The sequence below is a fragment of the Microcaecilia unicolor genome, chromosome 4 (genome assembly GCF_901765095.1).
Source record: "Microcaecilia unicolor chromosome 4, aMicUni1.1, whole genome shotgun sequence".
NCBI classification, from domain to species: domain Eukaryota; kingdom Metazoa; phylum Chordata; class Amphibia; order Gymnophiona; family Siphonopidae; genus Microcaecilia; species Microcaecilia unicolor.
In genome coordinates this window covers 146,583,581-146,604,699 of record NC_044034.1, presented here as the reverse complement: position 1 = coordinate 146,604,699, position 21,119 = coordinate 146,583,581, and the positions used below count along the sequence as shown (strand labels likewise).

At 40.9% G+C, this 21,119-nt stretch overlaps 1 protein-coding gene across 3 annotated transcripts in view; it reads left to right on the top strand.

Annotated features, from left to right (window-relative positions):
* Window positions 1–492: 492 nt before the first annotated feature.
* Window positions 493–21,119, top strand: part of GAS2 (growth arrest specific 2) — a 98,276-nt gene continuing 77,649 nt past the window's right edge. The window contains exons 1-3 of one of the 3 annotated variants that reach the window (XM_030200701.1): window positions 493–671; window positions 13,613–13,765; window positions 17,148–17,269. In XM_030200701.1, coding sequence (XP_030056561.1) covers window positions 13,624–13,765; window positions 17,148–17,269 — 264 coding nt within the window. In that variant the 5' untranslated portion in view covers window positions 493–671; window positions 13,613–13,623. Of the gene's footprint in view, window positions 672–1,091; window positions 1,242–1,334; window positions 1,466–13,612; window positions 13,766–17,147; window positions 17,270–21,119 lie in introns of those variants that run through there. The other 2 variants (XM_030200700.1, XM_030200702.1) reach the window with 2 other exon arrangements.

Here is a 21,119-nt window from a genome sequence, read left to right as displayed (position 1 = left end):
TAAAGAAGATTAGCATTCATTCTATGAAGTTTTTATCTCATGCAGGCTCATGGTGGATATCCAGACAGCACCAGAGATGTGTGTGTCCAGAGGACCTGGTTAGAAAGCCCTGAGTTAGTCCAATTAAAACTTGTCATGTTTTTGTTGGCTTTTATTTTCAGGAATCATGCTAAAAACAGATAATAATTCACTAATAGATTATAAAAGAAATAGAGAGAAATATGCAGTTTTGAATGTTCCAGGAATGAATTAGAAAGTGCCAGTAGGAAACAGAGCACAATTACATGGCTTGTGGGGCCGAATAGCTTTTCCTCCTTATTGAAAGAGTATGGAGCAGAGTTTCAGGTTGGAAATTTTGGGACAGTCCTGGATTTGTCATCAACCCATCCTGGTGCATTATGGGACTTGCAGCACTGATTTCAAAGAGCAGGCTCAGGCAGTAAAAATCCCATACTGCTTTGGCATGTAAGGTGAAAACCAGGACTGTCCCAAAATCTCCAGCCTGGAGCTGGGTAACTTGGCATCTCTGGGCTGGAGGCTTCTCTGCACCCAGAATTAATCAGCTAATCCGGCCACTGCTGAAGCAAACCTCAAGAAAAATGAGCTCTCAAGTCCCATCCTTAACTTGATGCCTTAAAATTAATGGCCACTTCCAATCTGAACTACAAAAAGTTAGTATTTGAAACTCTTTATTTTTATGAGCAGAGCATTTTGAACCCCCCCCCCCCCCAAAAAAAAAAACAACTGAATAAGGGAATTGGAACAACCTGTCTTTCTTAAGACGGCCAGAGCCATTTGTTAAAACCTAGGGAAACATTGGGGGGAAATGATCATTTAAAAGAAACAAGCTATTTTTGAGGAAAAAGTAATTATTTCTTTTCAGCATTTGTTTTGGAAGGAGATTGTTTTAGAAAAAAAAAAAGTGGATTTAAAAAAAAAAACCCTGAAGAAAGCAGCAGGGCCACAGACTGTAATACAATCTTTCAGACTTTTTTTTTTTTTTAGGGTAAAGCTGATGCCAAATGGATATGTTTTAGGCAGGGGGCGAGTAACTGCATTGACTTCCGTTCCGTCAGGGTAAATGGCTGAAAAGTAGGAAATCTGTTTCTCCCTTGGAAAAAAAAAATAGTTTGCAAAAAAGAGCAAGAGTTGGAGCAATCAAAAGCATGAGGACAGGCAGAGCAGCTGCTGGCGATTTGTGCAGAGGAGGAGCAGAAAGTGGTGCAGAGCAGAAGGAGAGAGTAAGTGAAGTTTCAGGGTGGAGGGAGAGACTCGCTGACTGAGCCAAGAGTGATTTTAGCAGCTCGACTGGCCCCTCAGCACTAGAATACATTGTAATTTAGGGCAAAATACCAACGTAACTTTCAGGAGGGGGTTTATTGGCTTGAAGACTAGCTTGCAGTCCCCTTGTCGTTTCTACTTGTTCTTTCTGCTTCTCAGTAGCAGTAAATATTCCTATGGGCAGGTTCGTCGTATTCGATTATTAAATATATCTTTCTTTGAAGCCCTGCAAGTTGTAGCAGTGAAACCAGCCATTTAACTTTCGGAATAAGATTTTTCTTTCTCTCCTGCTTGGTAAAAAGAAACAGTTTGAAGAAGAGATGCGGAGTTTGTAAAATGTATTTTAAAAAGGATCTTTTATTCTCTCGGGGAGTCTCGTACTGCAGCGTCTCCGGTGCAGAACATGTGGAGCTTTGATGAATGTTTTCGACCTATTTCTTTGCTGGGCTTAATGAACAGAATCTTGAAAACTTTAAAGGCAAACTCATTAATTGAATTTGCCTGCTCAGGGGAAACCATGTAATATCGGTCTTAGTCATGCTATCTTGTGTCCCCTTTCAAAGGGTTTACTTCCTTTTGTGCTTTTAGCACATCTTTTTCATACACTAGATAATAGCACCTTATGAATGGGTTTACTTTTCATGTCTTTATGTGTTTTGCTTATTATCTGAGGCAGCTTCTCCATTGCCCTATTTGAGGACTGGCAGCAGGGCCGGTCTTAGCAATTGCGGGGCCCTGTGCAGACCAGTTAGGTGGGGGCCCCGCCCCACCGCTTGTTGTCAAGATGCATTTTAAACATTTTTTAAAATTTCAAATAAAGACAAATCAAACAAAACTTGTACAGAAAAACTAATTCAAATACGCACAATGCTATCATAGGAAACCTTTGGGTTTAAAAAACAAAAGCATGTGCATGTAAGGACTAGATAAATTAATTAAAACAGATCCGCTTAATATGTAATACTTGGTAGCAATAATGAAACAGTAATTGAATATTCACATGGCTGCCTGAGCCAACAGTCTCGGCAGCCATTTTTAAAGAGCGATGCAGCCACAAGGCATCAGTGCCAGCAGCGGGCAGGAAAGACTGGGGATCTTTCCTGCCCTGAAGACTACACCACCAGGGTGGCCTCGGGTATGTGCCGGGAGGGCACCCTGCGGCTCGGGGGAGGGGAGGCAAGGAGTCAGATCGCGCCAGTGGTGGGGAGCAGGAGGGAACGCCACAGGACCCCTGGAGGCGCGGGGCCCTGTGCAACTGTTCCACTTGCCCCTGCCTAAGACCGGCCCTGACTGGCAGGATGTTGGGTTACTTAGCATATTGGATCTGGCCCTGGTTATGGTCTTGCCACTGTTTCAGAATTCCTTCTTTAAATTAACTGCTCCACTCATGGCTTTTAGTTCTGTAGATTAAAAAAAAGGTGGGGGTAGCAACTCCACTCATAGCTTTTGGGTCTGTAAATAAAATGGGGGGGGGGGATGAATTATATATGAACGGACTGTTGGATTGTGTAAATAGGTTCCCTGTCAGACTTCCTCTGTTTCCACATTTTTGGCTGATTGATGCCCCACATGACTATCTGGCGGGTGTTCTGTGTAGTGCTTGGACACATTCACTGCTTCTTTCAGCCAACTATTCAGATCAGTAGCAGAAGAGAAGCTGAATCATGTGGTCTTCACAAATCTTTTAGATTTTTGAGTTAGGAAAGATTCCTTGTACAAGGAATATATTTGCTGGACCTCGGGGTAGGTATGCTAAGTCAATGTTAGTCATAGGAACATGAGTAGCCATACTGGGTCAGAGCAGTGGTCCATCTAGTCCAGTATCCTGTTTTCCAAACAGTGGCCAAGCCAGGTCACAAGTACCTGGCAGAAACCCAAATTGTGACAACACTCCATACTACAAATCCCAGGGCAAGCAGTTGCTTCCCATGTCTGTCTCAATAGCAGACTATGGACTTTTCCTCCAGCAATTTGTCCAAACCATTTTAAAACCCAGATACGCTAACTGCTGATACCACATCCTCCATCAAAGAGTTCCAGAGCTTAACTATTCATTGAGTGAAAAAATATTTCATCCTATTTGTTTTAAAAGTATTTCCATGTAATTTTGAGTGTCCCCTAGTCTTTGTACTTTTAGAATGAGTAAAAAATTGATTTACTTCTACTCATTCTACACCACCCAGGATTTTGTAGACCTCAGTCCTTGAATGTGGCAAGTGTAATGGAGCTGTGAGTTGGACTACAATTAGATGTGTTGTATAAGGGTTTCTCATTGAACTCATCTGCTTATCATTATTCTGTGCATTCTGGGTGGAATTTTAGAACAAGTTTTGATCTTATGCTATAAATACGTATGCAGTCCTTTTTCTTCTCTTGTGCTTCCAGGTCCCTTACCTCTATCTCCAGTTCATTAAACATATGAACACTAAGAGAATAGTGGTGAATTAAAGTTCCATGCTTATGGGAATCTAAACTAGTGTTGATTCATTAATGTATACCTTTTGCAGTCATGGCCCTGGAGTTCTAACAGCTTTGGTGTTTGGGATATCTGCGGTTGATAGACCCTCTGTACTACATGCATACACAGGTCTCAAATGTATGTAAATAGGTTTTGAGAAATCATTGTGAACGTTCTAGAAAATAGGTTTGTGGGCTCCAGATCTTTGTTGAGAAATCCTAATGTAGGGCTTCATATACTAAAGGGTTTTTCTCACTTTCTGTCAGTATAGAACAACTCTGTCAATAGGCCTCAATATGAGAGTACCCATGCAGTTCCATGTATAGGGGGACCAATGGAGCCAGTACTGATTTTACCCCCCACTCCATGCAGACAGTTGTAGTCATACTGAGTTTTCCCCAAGAAAATCAAATAACTCCCCTACATTCAATAGGAGAAAAATCCAGGAATAGCTCAACTACCCCTTGCCAACATGGAGTTTATATTTATTTATTTATTTATTTATTGCATTTGTAACCCACATTTTCCCACCTATTTGCGAGTTCAGTGTTATAGTTATGCTAAATACAGATTGTAATATGTAATGTACCGGAAGTCTTGATAAATGTTGCTTTAGTCCTTCCCAAACTTTTCTCCAGCATGGCCCTATTTTAACATTTAAAAATTTTTCATGACACCAGAGAGCAGATCCGCTGTCTTCTCCCTCCTCCCCCCCCCCCCCCCCATTTATCCAATGCATGAAGGCAACACAGGTGGCAGTAAGGAGCATCAGGTAGCACAGAACCATGTTTGCAGTTTGAGCTCACAGACCCCGTACCCTAACAGAAAGTCCAGCCCAGAGGAGGGAGTAGGATCTGTGAGCATTCTTTGAGTCCCATAATCCTATGCTGACTGCTGCTAATGGGTCACACTGGAAGTCCAGATGGAGAAGCACTACGCCTTGTTTCTTTCACCCCATTTAGTCTCTTGCTTAACCCACAGTTTGGGAACCAATGGCTTAGCTTTTAGCACCCATTAAAAATTCACCTGTACTCAAGTGCATCTCTCGCTGGGCCTCTAAAAGGTGGCATGACCTCTTAAACACTCTAATTTTGTCCAGGCACCAACATGGCTACAAGAACAATTACAATGCATTCTAAGGCAGAGCTTTCAAACTATCCTGTTCCAGGAGGAAGATTTTAGGCTAGTTCTGGATTTCTGACCCCTCATCATGATTAATTATGGGCCTGCAGCATTGATTTCAATAGGTAAAATTGGGGACTACAAATCCCACACTGCTTTGAGACTGCCCAAAAAGTCTCCCTCCTGGAACTGGGTAACTTGGCATCTCTGCTAAGAAACAAATTTGTAGGCTACCATGAAAGAAACTGTACCCATATGAAGGTTGAAACCAAATGCAAAATCAGCTGTTTTTCTTTTTATTGATCCAGCTTGGAGAAAAGACAGCTGAGGGGAGATAAGATAGAGGTCTATAAAGTCTGCAAATTGGTGGGAAAATGTGGGATACAAATGCTATAAATAAATAAATAATGAGTGGAGTGGAACAGGTAGACATGAAGCGTCTGTTTATGTTTTCCAAAAATACTAGGACTAGGGGGCATGCAATGAAGCTACAAAGTAGTAAATTCTGAGAAAAGTAGTAGTAGAATCTGAGAAAAGTTTTCTTCACTCAACATGTAATTAAATTCTGGAATTGCCAGGGAATGTGGTAAAGGCGGTTAGCTTAGCGGAATTTTAAAAAGGTTTGGATGGCTTCCTAAAGAAAAAGTCCATAGACTGTTATTAAATTGGACTTGGGGAAAATATTTCTGGGATAAGCAGCATAAAATGTACTTTTGGGGGGATCTTGCCAGGTATTTGTGACCTGGATTGGCCACTGTTGGAAACAGGATGCTGGGCTTGATGGACCTTTGGTCTGTCCCAGTATGGCAATACCCTGTTTCCCTGAAAGTAAGACATCCCCCAAAAATAAGACCTAGTAGAGGTTTTCCTGAATTGGTAGATATAAGGCCTTCCCTGAAAGTAAGACCTAGCAAATTTTTGTTTGAAAGCAGGGCCGCTGAGAGCCGGACAAGGCCCCCGGGCCGCCCCCGGGCCCTCTCGGACGTTACGTCAGGTGAGGGCGGGACACTGAAGGAAGGAGTGGCCTGCCCTGCTGCTGCTTGTTGCGAAGGTGAAAGGAGGCATTTAAGGTTAGTTCAGGGAGCGATGGAGGGCGGGCGGGCCGACCCCGATGTTTCCCCGAAAAATAAGACAGCCCCTGAAAATAAGACCTAGCGCATTTTGGGGGGCAAAAATTAATATAAAACAGTGTCTTATTTTCAGAGAAACATGGTACTTATGTACTTATGTACAAAGTTTATTTACATTTCACTCTAATATTTTGTGATTCATTTGGAAAACAGAAAAATGCCCAAAAAAACAGCATAAAGCGGCAGATGGACTTTTTTTCACAAAAATGTCCGAATCGCTATTTTCAAAACTCATTTTTAAGATGTTTTATCTTCACAGTTTGTCTACATCTCAAAGGGACATGTTGAAGGTGGTACTATGGTGAGCTTGTGATTTGGACATTTTTCTGCAATAATGGAACATTTTAAAAACACCCAAAGGGGAAAAATATGATGTTTTTGGCTAGTCCTGTTTCAATAGCAACTAAGTGCCAAAAAGGTGCCCAAACTGATCAGATGACCACTAGAGGGATAATGACATGACCCCCCCTTTAATCTCCCAGTTGTCACTGACCTCCCTCCCTCCCCTCAAGAGGACATACCTGGCTCTATGACAGCTGCAGATATAATGGCCATTCCTCTTAGAGCAGCAAGCAGGTCCCTAGAGTAACCTAGTGGATGGTGCAGTGGACTATAGAGAAGGGGATCCAGGTCTATATCCCACTCTAACTAGTACACTTGTGGTGGAAAGTTTAAGAACCCCCAAACCCACAAAATACCCACTGAAACCACATATAGGTGACACCTGGATGCATAAGGGCTATTGTAGTGGATACTGTACATTTGTTGCTATTGGAGGGCTCACCATACAATGTAAGGGGGTATGAGGTGATGTGTATCTGAGACCTTTTATGTGAAGGTCACTGCAGTGCCCCATAGGCTGCTGCACTGCTCTGCTGGGATGTCTGTGTGACTAGTCTAGAAAGACTGCTGGTTCCCAGTCATCCCAATTGCTTGTTTTTTGTGCATTTTTCCCTTGGATGTTTTTTGTTTGAAAATGGCCCTTTAAAGATGAGCACAAAACTGTCTAAAATAGGGTGATTTTTCAACCAAAAAGATGGTCATTTTTGAACCAGAAAAATGTCTGATATTGGATTTTTGTATGTTTTTGCAAAATGTCCAAAATCAGATTTGGATGTCATATCGAAAATGCCCCTCTTTATATCTAGGGTTGCAATCTTCTTTTATTTTTATTTGCATATGGCTATATTAAAGCATGGCTCATCTCTAGGTGGGGAAGTTTTCCTTCTGAAGAGCTGCTTCCTCCCCTCCCCCTCTTTGAATCAGAGTAGGGGGAATCTGCAGCTGACCTCTGTCTCTTCTTTCTATTGCTCATGATCAGTTCTTACAAGATTTATTTGCTTGTTTTGTTTTTGTTGTATTGCCACGTTGTGGCGTTAGATTCTCTGCCATTGCTTTTCACCCATAGGTTGGTGGTGAATTCGGAAGTCAGGTTAATGCATGTGAATGAGCTTTGCATACACTACATATTTAAACTATGCTAACTAAATGATCATCCTTACTGGCATTTGGCAAAATGGTTCAGGATGGATATCTGGACTGGCCAGTTTCTCTACTTCTGGTAAATATCATCCAGGTGTGTGCAGAAAAGATGATTAGCAAATACTATCTGCCATTTTTCTTTTCTCACTTGTTTAAAAATAGAGGAATACTCATTGCAAACTGAGGAAAATGGATTAGCATGAAAGATTACATAGTGCCTCCTTGCCTAACAGTTCAAATGTAAACAATCCCTCAAATGACCTCTGGTTGATCAAAACTAAAGTCAGTAAAGAACCAGGGTCTACTAAGGAAGGAAGAAACGAGAAAAAGAATGATCCAGATAAGTCAAATATACTAAGTACACAAAGTATTTTTTGAAAAAACCAACAAAATATTTTTTGTAATGGTGGCGAGATCTCAGAGTATAAACTCACCCAAGCGAGACTACACCAAAGTGATTTATTCCTCTAAGGGTGGACAAGTTTCTCGATCATAGAACTTCTCCACTAATTTTTATTTCTTGTGAGCAAAAACACCCTCATGTGCACTTTTTACAACATAGAATTATTCAATATTTTAAAATATCTGGATCAATTCCCTCATTTACTCCGTCCAGAGTCTTGCACCTAAACCAACAAAAAATATGTATATGGAGAATATCTCTCCTTACCTAACAGTGCATACTAATGCATGTGCCCTCGGATTATATATATCTTACCCAAATTTGGGGTGCAGATCCCAATCCTGTGTATAAACTATTTAGTCAATTAGGTGCTAACAATCAATAATTAGTTAAGAACTTGATTGACAGTAATTAGGAGTTAGACCAGATCTGCCTTATGCCCCATTGCACACTATGAAATTTAGATGTGCAACTCCAAAGGGGGCATGAACAGGGAGGGGCATTCCCAGAATTAAGGCACAATGTTACAGAATACCTGCTTTTTTGCACCTGCCATCGATTGAGCACCAGCCTTTGGCATAGGTTAAGTTATACGCAAACCCCAAATTCTACATAGCATGACTTAAATTGCATGTACAAATCTGGTTGTATTCTGGATTTGCGTGTACAGTTAGTGAACAAGTCAATTACTGCTGATAATTGCCAATTAACAAGCAATTATTGACTGGAATTAATTAAAATGTATGCGCACAGCTGTCTAAGCATATTCTGTAAAGTGATGCATGTAAGTTCTAAGTTGCACAGTTGAAAGGGGCGTGGCCATGCCTATGGAATGGGCAGGTCACGGACATTTCTAAAATCTATGTACGTAGTTATAGAATACACCTGGTCCGCACCTAATTTAGGTGTCTGCATTTATACCAAGTTTTACTTGGTGTAACTGCCTGTGACTAAATTTAGTCACACAGATGGGCACTCGGTGTATTCTATAAACCATATGGAAATTTAGGCGTATTCTAAAAAGTACTTTATAGAATATGCCTAGGCATCTTTTTTTCACGCCAATTTTCTTTTAGGCGTGATATATGGAATCTAACCCAAAATGTACACTAATGTATACTCAGCCTAGATTACTTTCTATAGAATACCAGCTTAGCGTGGTGTCATCCCGCCACTTAACTTTAGATGCCATTTATTGACAATAGGCCATAAAGAAGATAGTGTGGCTGTTAGTTAATGAGCACTTTAGCACAGAGTCTTCCTAAAGTAACCCCACTGAGTGGATATACTGATATGCTAAGAAATCTCTTAGAATAACATCATCTCAGCTAACTCGCAGAACTGCCATGGGCTGCCTGTATAATTATTGTTTTATCATGTGTCAGATTTTGTTTTGACATTGTATACAAAGAAAGTGCAGAAATAGCTTTGCTTTCAATATGCCTATTCAGCTTTGGAAGCAGGTTATAAAACTTTATTTTTGCAACTGTACTTAGGTCTCCCTCCCCCTAAGCACCAAACCCCAAGAAATCAATAGAAGAGCAAAGAATTGCTCAGTTCCGTCTTGTTTGCAATGGAACGATCAGTTTACAGATATCAGCAATCCGTTTAAATTACTGTGCTGGCATAACACAGAATGCGTTCCCTGTGTTTGAGCAGTGGAGAAGTAAAATGCACTACTGTAAAGACAGATAAAACACCTACTGTTCAGTGTTACTGGTTGGGGTGGGTTTGGAAGAGAGCCCTTCACCCCTTGCTGCTTGTTGAAGCAGGGTGTATGCCAGTAAGCCAGCTCTGCGTTATCCTGAGAGGGATTCTTAACTGCGAGGACCAATCTTGAGATCCTGGATGGCAGACCTCAATTTGGACAGCTAACAAGGACTGAGTTTACTGAGCTGCTGCTTCTGAAGGTCTTTCTAGACAGATTTAGTCTACTTTCCTTCTTCCAAAGAACTGTTTTCCCAGAAGGAAAAAAAAACACAGAAAAGGTAACTGTTTTGTGGATATCTACTGCTCCAGATCTTTGGGGAGGGGGAGCCCCTGAGAAATATAGTAACATAGTAAATGACTGCGTCTGCAGCTTGGCCCATCTAGTCTGCCCAGTAAGATGGTAGAGTTTTACTTGCTGCTGTGTGCAGGGTATACTCTCTGTGCCTTTGCTTACGGTTGTACCTGTCACTCTGTGCAGGTGACCCCCCCTCTATACCTTATTTTAAAAGTGTCAAAAGAACAGGAGGGGGAGGGGGGACCAATTACATTCCAACCAGCTACAGAGGCAAGTTAACAGCATGCATAAAACTGAGTTTATTAGTAGACAAAAAAAATCAATGATGGCAAAATTTTCTAAAACCGATAAAATACATAAAAAGGTCTGATTCTATTACATACAGAAAAAAGTTTGAAATGCGCATGCAAATATTGCCAGACTCGATCTGTGTTTGGTGGTAAATGCCTGTCCCAGGAATCACAAAATCTAGCTAAGAAATGTCTGAGTCATGTATAGGCAAATATTTTCAATAAATTGGCATGTGTTGAGCGAGAATAGGCAGAACAATCTGCAAGAGCTTCAAGGGTTAACAAACATGCAAGTCATTTAAATTTTATTTTGATTCCATGTTGTGTGTTGATCTCATGCCTTTTGAGTCCAGTTACTATTTTTTTTGTCCCGCACCACCTGCAAATTGTTCTAGATGTGACAATGAAATATCCATGCATTGACAGTGTGGTAGTGAGACTTGGGGGAGGGGTAGATATCAAGGTGCAGTAAAGGCTGTGCTTTTACCACAGTTTTAAGTTAATGCAGGTTGATGACTCCCTCAGTATTTCAGGACCTCGAATTACTGAGCTCCATGGTAAATGAATAACATTATCATGCTGAGAGCATTGGGCTATAAAGCCACAGCTCATTGCTTCTGGGCCACACCTTAAAGGGCTGGAGATCTGCAAGAAAAGCTGATCCTCCCCCCACTACATTCTGTAGGCCCTGCCCCAGTCTACCTTCAAAGTTCCTTGATCTCTAGTAGGGTTGGGCAGGAGCGATTCCCAGTCACTCTTGTCGTTTCTGGTGCTAGGTTCAAAATGGCGCAGGCATCCCTATCAATAGTGTTGCAGTACTGCCACTAGGGGGTCGGGTTTCTGTATAAAGTTCAAAAGGCCATTATATGGAAGCCTGACATCTAGTTGTAGTACTGCAAGACAACCACTAGACGTCACAGTTCCATTTTAAACATGGAACTGACAAGGACAGGAACGATCGCTGCCAGTAGGGAACACCCATCCCAACCTCACTGGAGACTGGGAAACTTTGAAGGTAGGTAAGAGTGGGGCCTACAGGAGGTTGGGGGGGGGGGGGTACATCCTGGGTGAAGGTGTGATTTGGAGGGGGGGAGTGCAGCTTTTCTTGCAAAGCACCAGACCTTTAAAATGTGGCCCAGAAGCATTGGGCCATGGTTTTGCGGCCTGATTCTCCTAGGACATTAAAATTATCTTTTTGCTGGGATTATTTTTTTCAGCTATATCATAGCTTGCAGTGATTACTGCAGAAATAGAATTTACACAGTAAATAGCTGTTTTGCATGTTTTGTATCTCATTACTATTTATGCCATAATGACTTAACTACCACTACATTAAGGGGTAAATAACATGAGGTATAGCTGTAATGCTGCTTGATAACTACTCCCTTTGTCGTTTTACCACGTTGAGTTCTTTCCTTTTGCAAAGATGTCTTTACAAGCTGGAGTAAAGGTGCATTTTTTGTTTCTTTAAATAAACTTATCGTTCTGGACTCAATGGTTTTCACATCCTAAGTGATGACTCCATTCTAAGGCTTAAAATGGATTTTTCCTCTTTTTAAAATAATTCTTCTTTTAGGGCCCCTTTTACTGAAGCACGCTAGTGATTCTTGGCGCGGCTAATGCGACGCAGCCCATTCAGTTCAAATGGACTGCCTCATGGGAATCGTTAGCATGTTCAGTGAAAGAGGCCCTTTAATGTTTTACCTCATTTATAATCCCTACCATTTCAAAGATCTGATGTTGTAATGTGTATAGTGATGCAATTTTTCCAAAGAGCTTTTCTTTTTTAAAATATAGTGTGATGATTTAGGGTTAATATATCTTTACTATCACAAAGTGAAGCTGCAAAAATACTTTATTTGTATAATATAATAGAATGGAAAAACTGCCAATAATTTATTTTCCTATTACTTAAATAATAGCTTCCTTCCTGCAGTATATTACACTAATCTTTACCATCCTGTGGTGCATGGCAAGAAAATTGGCCAGGTTTCTAATTTCATTAACCCTATTACATAGTAACATAGTAAATGATGGCAGATAAAGACCTGTTCAGTTCATCTAGTCTGCCCAACAAGATAAACTCATTTTATATGGTATGTGATACTTTATATGTATACCAGAGTTTGATTTGTCCTTGCCTTTCTCAGGGCACAGATCGTAGAGTTCTGCCCAGTACTGTTCTTGTACTAAAGGTTCTGAAGCCCCTTAAAATTTACACTCCAGCCCTCTATTCAGTTACGATCAGGGTGTAGACCGTAGATGTCTGCCCAGCACTGGTTTTGCTTCCCAATTACCAGCATTGCCACCCAATCTCCGCTAAGATTCCGTGGATCCATTCCTTCTAAACAGGATTCCTTTGTGTTTATCCCAATCATGTTTGAATTCCATTAGCATTTTCATCTCCACCACCTCGCGTGGGAGGGCATTCCATGTATCTACCACCTTTTCTGTGAAAAAAATACTTCATGACATTACTCCTGAGTCTGCCCCCCTTCAACCTGACATTACTCCTGAGTCTGTCCCCCTTCAACCTCAATGCATGTCCTCTAGTTCTACCATCTTCCCGTCTCCAGAAAAGGTTTGTTTGTGGATTAATACCTTTCAAATATTTGAACGTCTGTATTGCTTTTTCATTGTTGTAACTCTTATAACCAGAGGCAACAGCACAAATCCATCTCTTCCATTGTTCTAACTGCCTGTCATTAATTAACATGGCAACATTTTTTCCTGTCTTTTAAACAGCTGTGCTGTAGGTTTGTCTCCTCTGAACATGTCACAAATAGGCTCTGCCTTCAGTAATTGAAACTGATGTCACTAGAGCACCTAATCCAGGGGTGACAAACTGCGGCTCTGAGAGGTCACAAACTAATCAGGTTTTCAGAATACTCTTAATGAATATTTATGAGGCATTTGCATTCACTGCCTCCAGGATTGCAGTTTGACATTCCTGTTTAGTCAAATCGCTATAATTATGAATTTCATTCGAAGTGTTGCCTGCCACATGCTGATCAATTCCACGAAAAAAACCCTCTAGGTCAGAATTTAAGATTCAAGAAACTTTACTACTATTCTTATATTGAAAGATATATATCAAATGTTTGGACATCTTGTAGGTACTGTATGTCCTAACAACCTTTGGAAATACTTTCATATCTGTCTTCTGATTTTCTGTCTTAAGGTGAAAAGAACAAAAATATCCCCTCCTTTTTTTAAGGTGAGAGTCCTTAGTATTTCTAGATGTATGACTAGTATTTCTTTTGCCCACTCGTATCAGTCTTCATTGAGAAATTAGGGCTTTCATTTGGAAAGTACGACCCAGTTATATTTTGAAGATTTACCTTTTGATACTCGGCTTTGCAAACTGTACTGCTGAGCACTGGGCCTTTATACCACTGGAAACTCTAGACCCTCTGTAAATTCTTGTTTTGTGTGTTACAGGGAGATTAAGCATGTGCTCACCTCAGAGCCCCAAGGTTCGTGGACCCGGTCTCTCTGATATGCAGCAGTATAGCCAGTGGTTGGCCATCAGGCATGAAGCAAACTTATTTCCAATGAAAGAAGATCTAGCCATGTGGCTAACAAACTTGTTAGGTAAGTTGATGCTTTATTCCTGGTGGTAGTAATTAACATTTCTACAGGATGTGCAAAGTGTGTTTGAATTCTTGTTTTCAAATATAACAAATAATAATCAAGGAATTATGTGGCATCCTTTTTTTAATTACTGTGAAGAAAGTGTGTTTTAAGCCTTTAAAATATATTGAATATTTTCTTGCATTGTATTCTGAAGTGTATTATTCCTATTTGGCCAGCAGGTGGTGTTTCTTTGCTGGAAAGCTGTTACAGAGAACTGAGTGTTTTTTTTCATTAGTTTAGCAAACACCCACAGAAGGTGATCTCTCCACAGGAGAAACAAAGACCTATAATTGACTGTGAGTCATCTGCTTTACAAGTTTTTTTTTTTTTGCATCAAAGATCAGTAGACCCCTGATGCAGGCCTTTACGGCCGAAACACGTCACGTGTCGGGTTATTTTTATTGACTTGAATAAAGACCTTGTATAGAAAGACACCAACTGTTTTTCTTTAGTTTGACACAAACAGGAAGCAAGAAGCAGTATATATTTTAAATTTTGTTGAAGGGCTCTGATTGGTCCAGGAACTCATCTCATTGGGACTTTACTGGGTTTGAGTTCAGTTTCAGCATGGGAGAAGAGAGAGAGAGAGATCTTTGCTGAAGCTCTGTGAATAGATATATGCCCTGATCTTCCCAGGTACTTTCTAGGAAGTATGTAAATGTTTAATTTTCTAATTGATCTGTTGTTCAGTTATTTGTTACTGTTTGCTATCTGCACAATTTTTTTGTCCACTGTTCCAAGTTCTAAGAATAAGCACAATTATTTGTTTGTCCTGTTTGTCTGGACTGATAAAGAATCCTGGTGGTTTGTGTGTTGGGTCTGTGAGTGCTTTTCAGGAACTGTGGGACCACTGGGAGAGTCGCTCCAGTAACCTAGAAATCACTGGGGATAATTGAAGAGCGGGAGACTCACCCAGAGGCAGTTGTGACCCAGTTGGTGGGAGGAGGGTGCTAGTGTAGAGCACAAGTGGCAGGTGCAGGCAGATCTGAGCTGTGCTAGGGATAGACCCTCTGAGTGGCTGTGGGGTATCTCCAGGCAGGTGGCTAGGCATTTCATGACAATTACCTTGTGAGGGACTCTATAGAACATGGCCATTTCCCCTTAAGGATGCACCTTCACAGTTTCAGAACCACCTTAAGGCCTATAGTCCCACCTAAGGGGGAAGTGACATGGGAAGGATGGATGCAGAAAGCAGGAACTAGAAAGTATAAAATCTAGATGCATAGCCAGGTTAAGGAGGCCCAGAAGGAAGCAGCGATGCCCAACCGCATTTGCTTTTACCACCTACATGCGAACTGCAAATTTGAAGGTCAGGTAGGCCCAATGCCACTGGGGACCTTAAAGAACTATATGTTTGATGCAGCCAGGGGCCGTTGGGTGACTATTGTTGACTAGAGACTGGTGCATGCTGTGGCCTGCAGGGGCAGGACCACAGAAGTCCATTTTGCTTACACCTAAGGACTGTTTTATGTTATCTCCTTGACTGTGAAGTTAACAGGATCCCCATACCTAGCACCTTTTTTAAAAAAAAAAAGTAATATTATTTTGCTGACCTTGACACTGTGTGGCTCCGGTCGATCCTGACTCCAGAGCCGGCCCTGGTTCACATTACCACATACCTGAAATCCCAACGTGCACCACAGTTAAAGGAGCAGTTCTATAACTGGCTGCCCACCAATTGCACTAGAATGCCTGCATGTTCACAGACTTAACGCGTGTAAATGCACGGGGCATTCAGATGGGCTAGGATGGGCAGTGGTATCACTTATGCATGCTGCTTACAGAATACTGTTAATTACCTGTACCCTTGTCGCAGTGATGTCAGGTCTATGGCCTTTAGTGGGCTGCACTAGTATTCTATAATTAGAACCTGACCAAAACCAAGATTTTTCAGTTTCTGCTAAAACCGAATCTGTGACTGAAATAGGCTGCTCGGATTAACTACTGCCCTCCATCCATGACAGCCCCTTCATGAGCCTACCTTTACATTGGTGGGTAGTGGGTGCAGAAGCGTCCGCACTCACTCCTGCTTCTGCGCACACCTGGCCCTGAAAATGGAACTCCTGGAAGCCATTTTCTGGGCAATCCTATGCAGGAATGTGTGGGAACTGAGGAGGGGGATGCCACCAGTGGCACAGGCTTGGGAGGGGGGCTACAATGGGAGGGGAAGTTGCCACGAATGGGCCTGTCTTTTGCTGGGGATGGGGGGGGCTGAGAGTGATCGTAATGGAGACTTGAGTTTCAAGTTTAGCTGAAAATGAACTGGCATTTCGGGCCTGTTTCAGTGCCGAAAGCGAAATGAAATTTGGTCAGCCTCTATCTATAATAGAATCCAGCCACCCAGATGCCACTATAGAATAGGCTCTCATGGCACAGCATTGGAGTATCTAGAAGGAGATGCCCACATATATAGAATGAACCCTATGTGCTCTGCTAAATGTTTATATGCCACCACCACCGAGGTGGATGGCTTCACTTTCTCCATGATCAGACACTGTCATTTCAGACTCTTGTTGTACTGAATTACCGTGAGCCGATAAACCCCACCCATCTCCAGCTAATAGGGCAGGGTTTAAATGTGTGTGAGTTTTGGTCCATTTCTGATGGCTAGTTTTCCTGAAGCTCACATTGTATTGGTTTCAAAATGCTGTGTCTGCTTTCACACTGCGTAAAGGTCCTCAAAATAGATATGTAATGGACATCAACTATGTTCCTTATTCTGAAAGAGTTTCTTTTGAAGTGCAAGATGATATACTAAAGTCTAAATTTCAGTGGTAGTAGCTTGTGCTGGTTTATGTTTATTATCATAAGAAAATGGAATTTCCATGAACTGGCTTTCTACTTTCTCTTGCACATCATTGTAAATCATGCACTCCATAGAGGCAGCTATTGACCATTTTCAATATCTAAAGAGCTTCAGCCTGTCTGTGCGATATTTTCTTAAAGCAGCATAACAAGCAGATTATGTACCGATTTTAATGAACCTGTTCATACCCTTTGCAGGTAAAGGTCTAGCCAAGTGATGGTGAAGCTCAGCACTACGGATGTGCATTTGTTAGCATACGTGTAAAAAATGTAGAGTGCACAAAATGAATTTAATGTGCACTAACCTACTGATTATTGCCTGTACAATCAATTTCCATGCAATGAGGCAGCAATTCTGTAAACTGGCATCTCATTTTAGGCCTCACAAAGGGGCAGACTTAGCAGCAATTGTACAATGGTTTAAGCTGCACCTAAGCCGTTCTGAATGTTAGCACAAAGCCACACTGGTTAGGCACAACTTCAGGTCACTGGCTGGTGCAACTGTTGCTGAAGATTTTCTCTTCTTTCCTTGCAGGTAAGGAAATCACAGCAGAAACATTTATGGAGAAGTTGGATAATGGTGCTCTTCTGTGTGAGCTAGCAGAGACCCTGCAAGAGAAATTTAGAGAGAGTAATAGTGAGAACAGATTAGGCAAGGTAAGATCCAGTCTCCAGTGCATTGGACTGGTTTTGGTATTGAATAGATTCAACAGATCTAAAGTTTTGACCTTTTCTACAGCTGCTGGGTAGTAATGCACAGATCATACTTAAAAACTTGATATGGGTAAAATCTTGTTCTACCACGCAAGCAAGCATTTATTTACGCTTGGGATTCAACTTGATCAAGCCCAATAGCTAACTTCATTGGATTACAACAAAAACCATACAAAACCAAACAATCCACATATTCCTTATTACTCATCATATTCATAATACAGTCTCATAAAACAATACATCTAAGACAGACCAATAGATTTGCACCTTAGCCAAAGGCCTGTCAAAACAAGAATTTTACTAGTGGTACATGTGTAATTCTTTCCAATCAGACTATTTGTGTAAGTTTGGTATGTATAAGTCTAGGGAAGGGGACACATTTTAGGGAGCTGAGAGCAGAATCTTCAAGTAGGTTAGTTTTGCATAAACCGGGACAGTAATGAATCCAGTTCTAAGACGGGGTATGTGGTGTATGATCTCAGTTTCTCAGATTTACTGCTAACACTCCCTGGAATACATGCACCATACCAGAGATCTTCCCTCTAGAGTCTATAAGAAACAAGTATAGGTAACATATCAAGAGGTGTTTGGAAATTCTTTTAATCAAGCCTGTGACACCCAGTATGATGGGTAACATTTCTCTATCTTACTGAGCCCTTTCCATATTACAAATCACCTCCCTTCAGAACCTTGCCGCCAGCTACGAGATGCTTTCCTGCTCTTCTTGCAGAATCTAAATGTCTGTTTTCTTAGGTTATTTATTTGGTGTAGACCATCTGAGGACAGCTTAGGTGAGAGTAGCAATTTAGGGGACTTGAGAGCAGGTATGGTGGAGGGGAACTTTGGGTAGTTGGAGTGAGTTGAGAACAGGGAAGAGGCAGAAGCTGGAACTCGCATAGAAATGCACTGGGCCATTTTTGAGGGGCTTTATTTCTCTGGAACCCTTGGTGCATTTTAAAACTTGATATGTCTTTTCACTGACTTTTACCCCATACCAAGTTTATCTTTATTAACAAAAAATGTATACATAGCCAGTACCAGCATTCCTGCTTGTTTAAGGCAGTTTGCATAGTTAGATTCATAAAAATTAACAAACCTCAGCTTGTTTACAAGCTTAAAGAAGATCATGTATATGTATTCAAAGGTGGAACATAAAATCTTGAATACTGATTTTATCTCACCCATAGACTTAACAACTCTTCATTTCCATACCTAAAGTCCTACAGAAAAAAATCTGGTTTTAAAATAGATTTCTAAATAATTCCAAGTTTTCCCCTATCCTAATCTCCCTAAGTAGACTATTCCACCAAATTGACACCATTACAGAAACAATTCTGCTGCTAGATCTTTTTCCTTCAACTCCTAGGTGGTTGGAATTTGTTAATAAAAACTGAAAAAGTATGACTTTGGGATCTAATCAATTTACCACTCTTAATACCTACAGTGATGCTCCTGTAATGTGCTAAACATCAAAAGGAAACTCTCTGGAGAGTGTACCATTTAAAATAAGTTTGCAAACCTACAAGTACAGGACAAGGCATGGACAATTGGGGTTGTTACCTGTCCCCGATAGACGCTGGGAGAATCCAGGTCAATGGGGAATGGAAGCAGAAGGGGATTTCACTGTTTGCGCTATGTTAAAGAATTTCACAATACAATTGAAGTGAAGAAAAGGTTGAAAATGAACCCCCCCACCCTTCCCAACTGGAAAGAAAATGTCTTTCCCTCTGCACTTTGCGATGGACCAGTGACCATAAAAGCAATGATGCACTTTGAGTTCTTCAGCCACTTGAATTTCATCTCGTTATATGAAGCAATATTTTACTTTTATTGACAGATTTTTAATTTTAGAAATTCACAGATGTTCAAACAGGGCTGGAAAGTGAGTCGGTAGATATTGTGTATCTGGATTTTCAAAAGACATTTGACAAAGTATCTCATGAAAGGCTTCTGAGGAAATTAGAAAGTCATGGGAAAGGAGGTAATGTCCTATTTGTGGATTAAGAACTGGTTAAAAGATAGAAAACAGAGATCAGGGTTAAATGTTCAGTATTCTCAATGGATAAGGGTAGATAGTGGAGTTCCCCAGAGGTCTGTGCTGGGACCACTGCTTTTTAACACATTTGTAAATGATCTAGAGATGGGAGAAACTAGTGAGGTAATTAAATTTACTGATGACAGAAAGTTATTCAAAGTTGTTAAATCACAAGAAGATTATGAAAAATTGCAAGAGGACCTTATGAGACTGGGCATCCAAATGGCAGATGACATTTAATGTGAGCAAGTGCAAAGTGGTGCATGTGGGAAAGAGGAATTATAACTAAGTGATGCAAGGTTCAACATTAGGATTCGTACCATCCCCCCTTCCCCCTCCAAATAAAAAGATCTAGGTGTCATCGTTGATACATTGAAACCCTCTGCTCAGTGTGCAGTGTTGGCTAAGAAAGCAAATTGATAGAAAAGGAATGGAAACACAAAAATGAGGATGTTATAATGCCTATGTAGCACTCCATGGTGTGACCGCATCTCAAATACTATGTGCAATTCTGGTCACCGTATCTCAAAAAATATATAGTGTAATTAGAAAAGGTACATAAAAGGGCAATGAAAATGATAAAGGGGGTGGGACAGTTTCCCTATGGGGAAAGACTAGTAAGGCCAGGGCTCTTCAGCTTGGAGAAGAGACGGCTGAAGAGAGAGAGATGATAGAAGTCTATAAAATACTGAGTGGAGTGGAGTGGAATGGGTAGAGTGTGAATCACTTGTTTACTCTTTCCAAACATACTAGGACTAGGGAGCATGCATTTTCAGAGGGACATGGCACAGGGTACTTGCTTGCTGTAAGAACTCCTATGGAATATCAATATCACCCCCAAAATGACTTATGGTGAATCTGCTGGTCTAAGATGTGCAATTCTGTGTACCGCAGCTATTCGTGCAGTATTCACCTGCTAAAGTCCTGCCTAGTCTGTTACTTGTAAAATTTTAAACTTCATCAACTGGAGCGGGAAAGGCAAGAGAAAACAACAGAGATGAATATAAGAATTGGGCAAGAGTTGTCCGTACCACATCTTAATTACCTTCTACCACCTCAAATTATAGAGACAAATGAGGAGGAGCAGAATCGCTACCTGGAAGTGAAGCGAGCAAGTTATTTTTAGATATTCAAGGAGGTGGGGGGGGGGGGGGAGGAGGAGGATTCACAGCAGACTTGTGACATTGCCAATTTGTGAATTGTAGCATCATTCCTACTGGAAACTTTCTCACTCATTCCAACATGTTCTCTGCATTTTGTAGCCATAGGTGTTGGGTCGACACTTTTTTTTTGTAACTACCTGCTGATCAGACCACCTTATGACCTGGAATTGCAGTTTAATAAGTGACAAAATAGTCTTTTCATAACTAATACCATAACAAGCTGTTTTGACAATCCAGGGATAGTTTCCTCTGCTATGTAATATGACAATATAGACTTTCATCAGCTTTGGTAATTTTCCTCCATCAAATATTTGTGCATAGACTTTGGAATCTTTGCTGGGTGCTACATAATATCTGAAGAATGTTAGGTAAAATAAAGTGTAGGCTTAATGGATAGACAATTGCTTATATATGTACATAAATCTGTAATACAGCACAAAAGATACTGAATGTATTTGAAATAATGAGACAACAACAAAAAATCAAGAGCATTGAGTTGTAGTTTATGGTTTAAGTTGTGGCTTTCTTATGCCTGATTCCAGTCTACAAAATAAAAAGGTCACAATGGCATGAATTAGCATTTCATGCTCAGTAC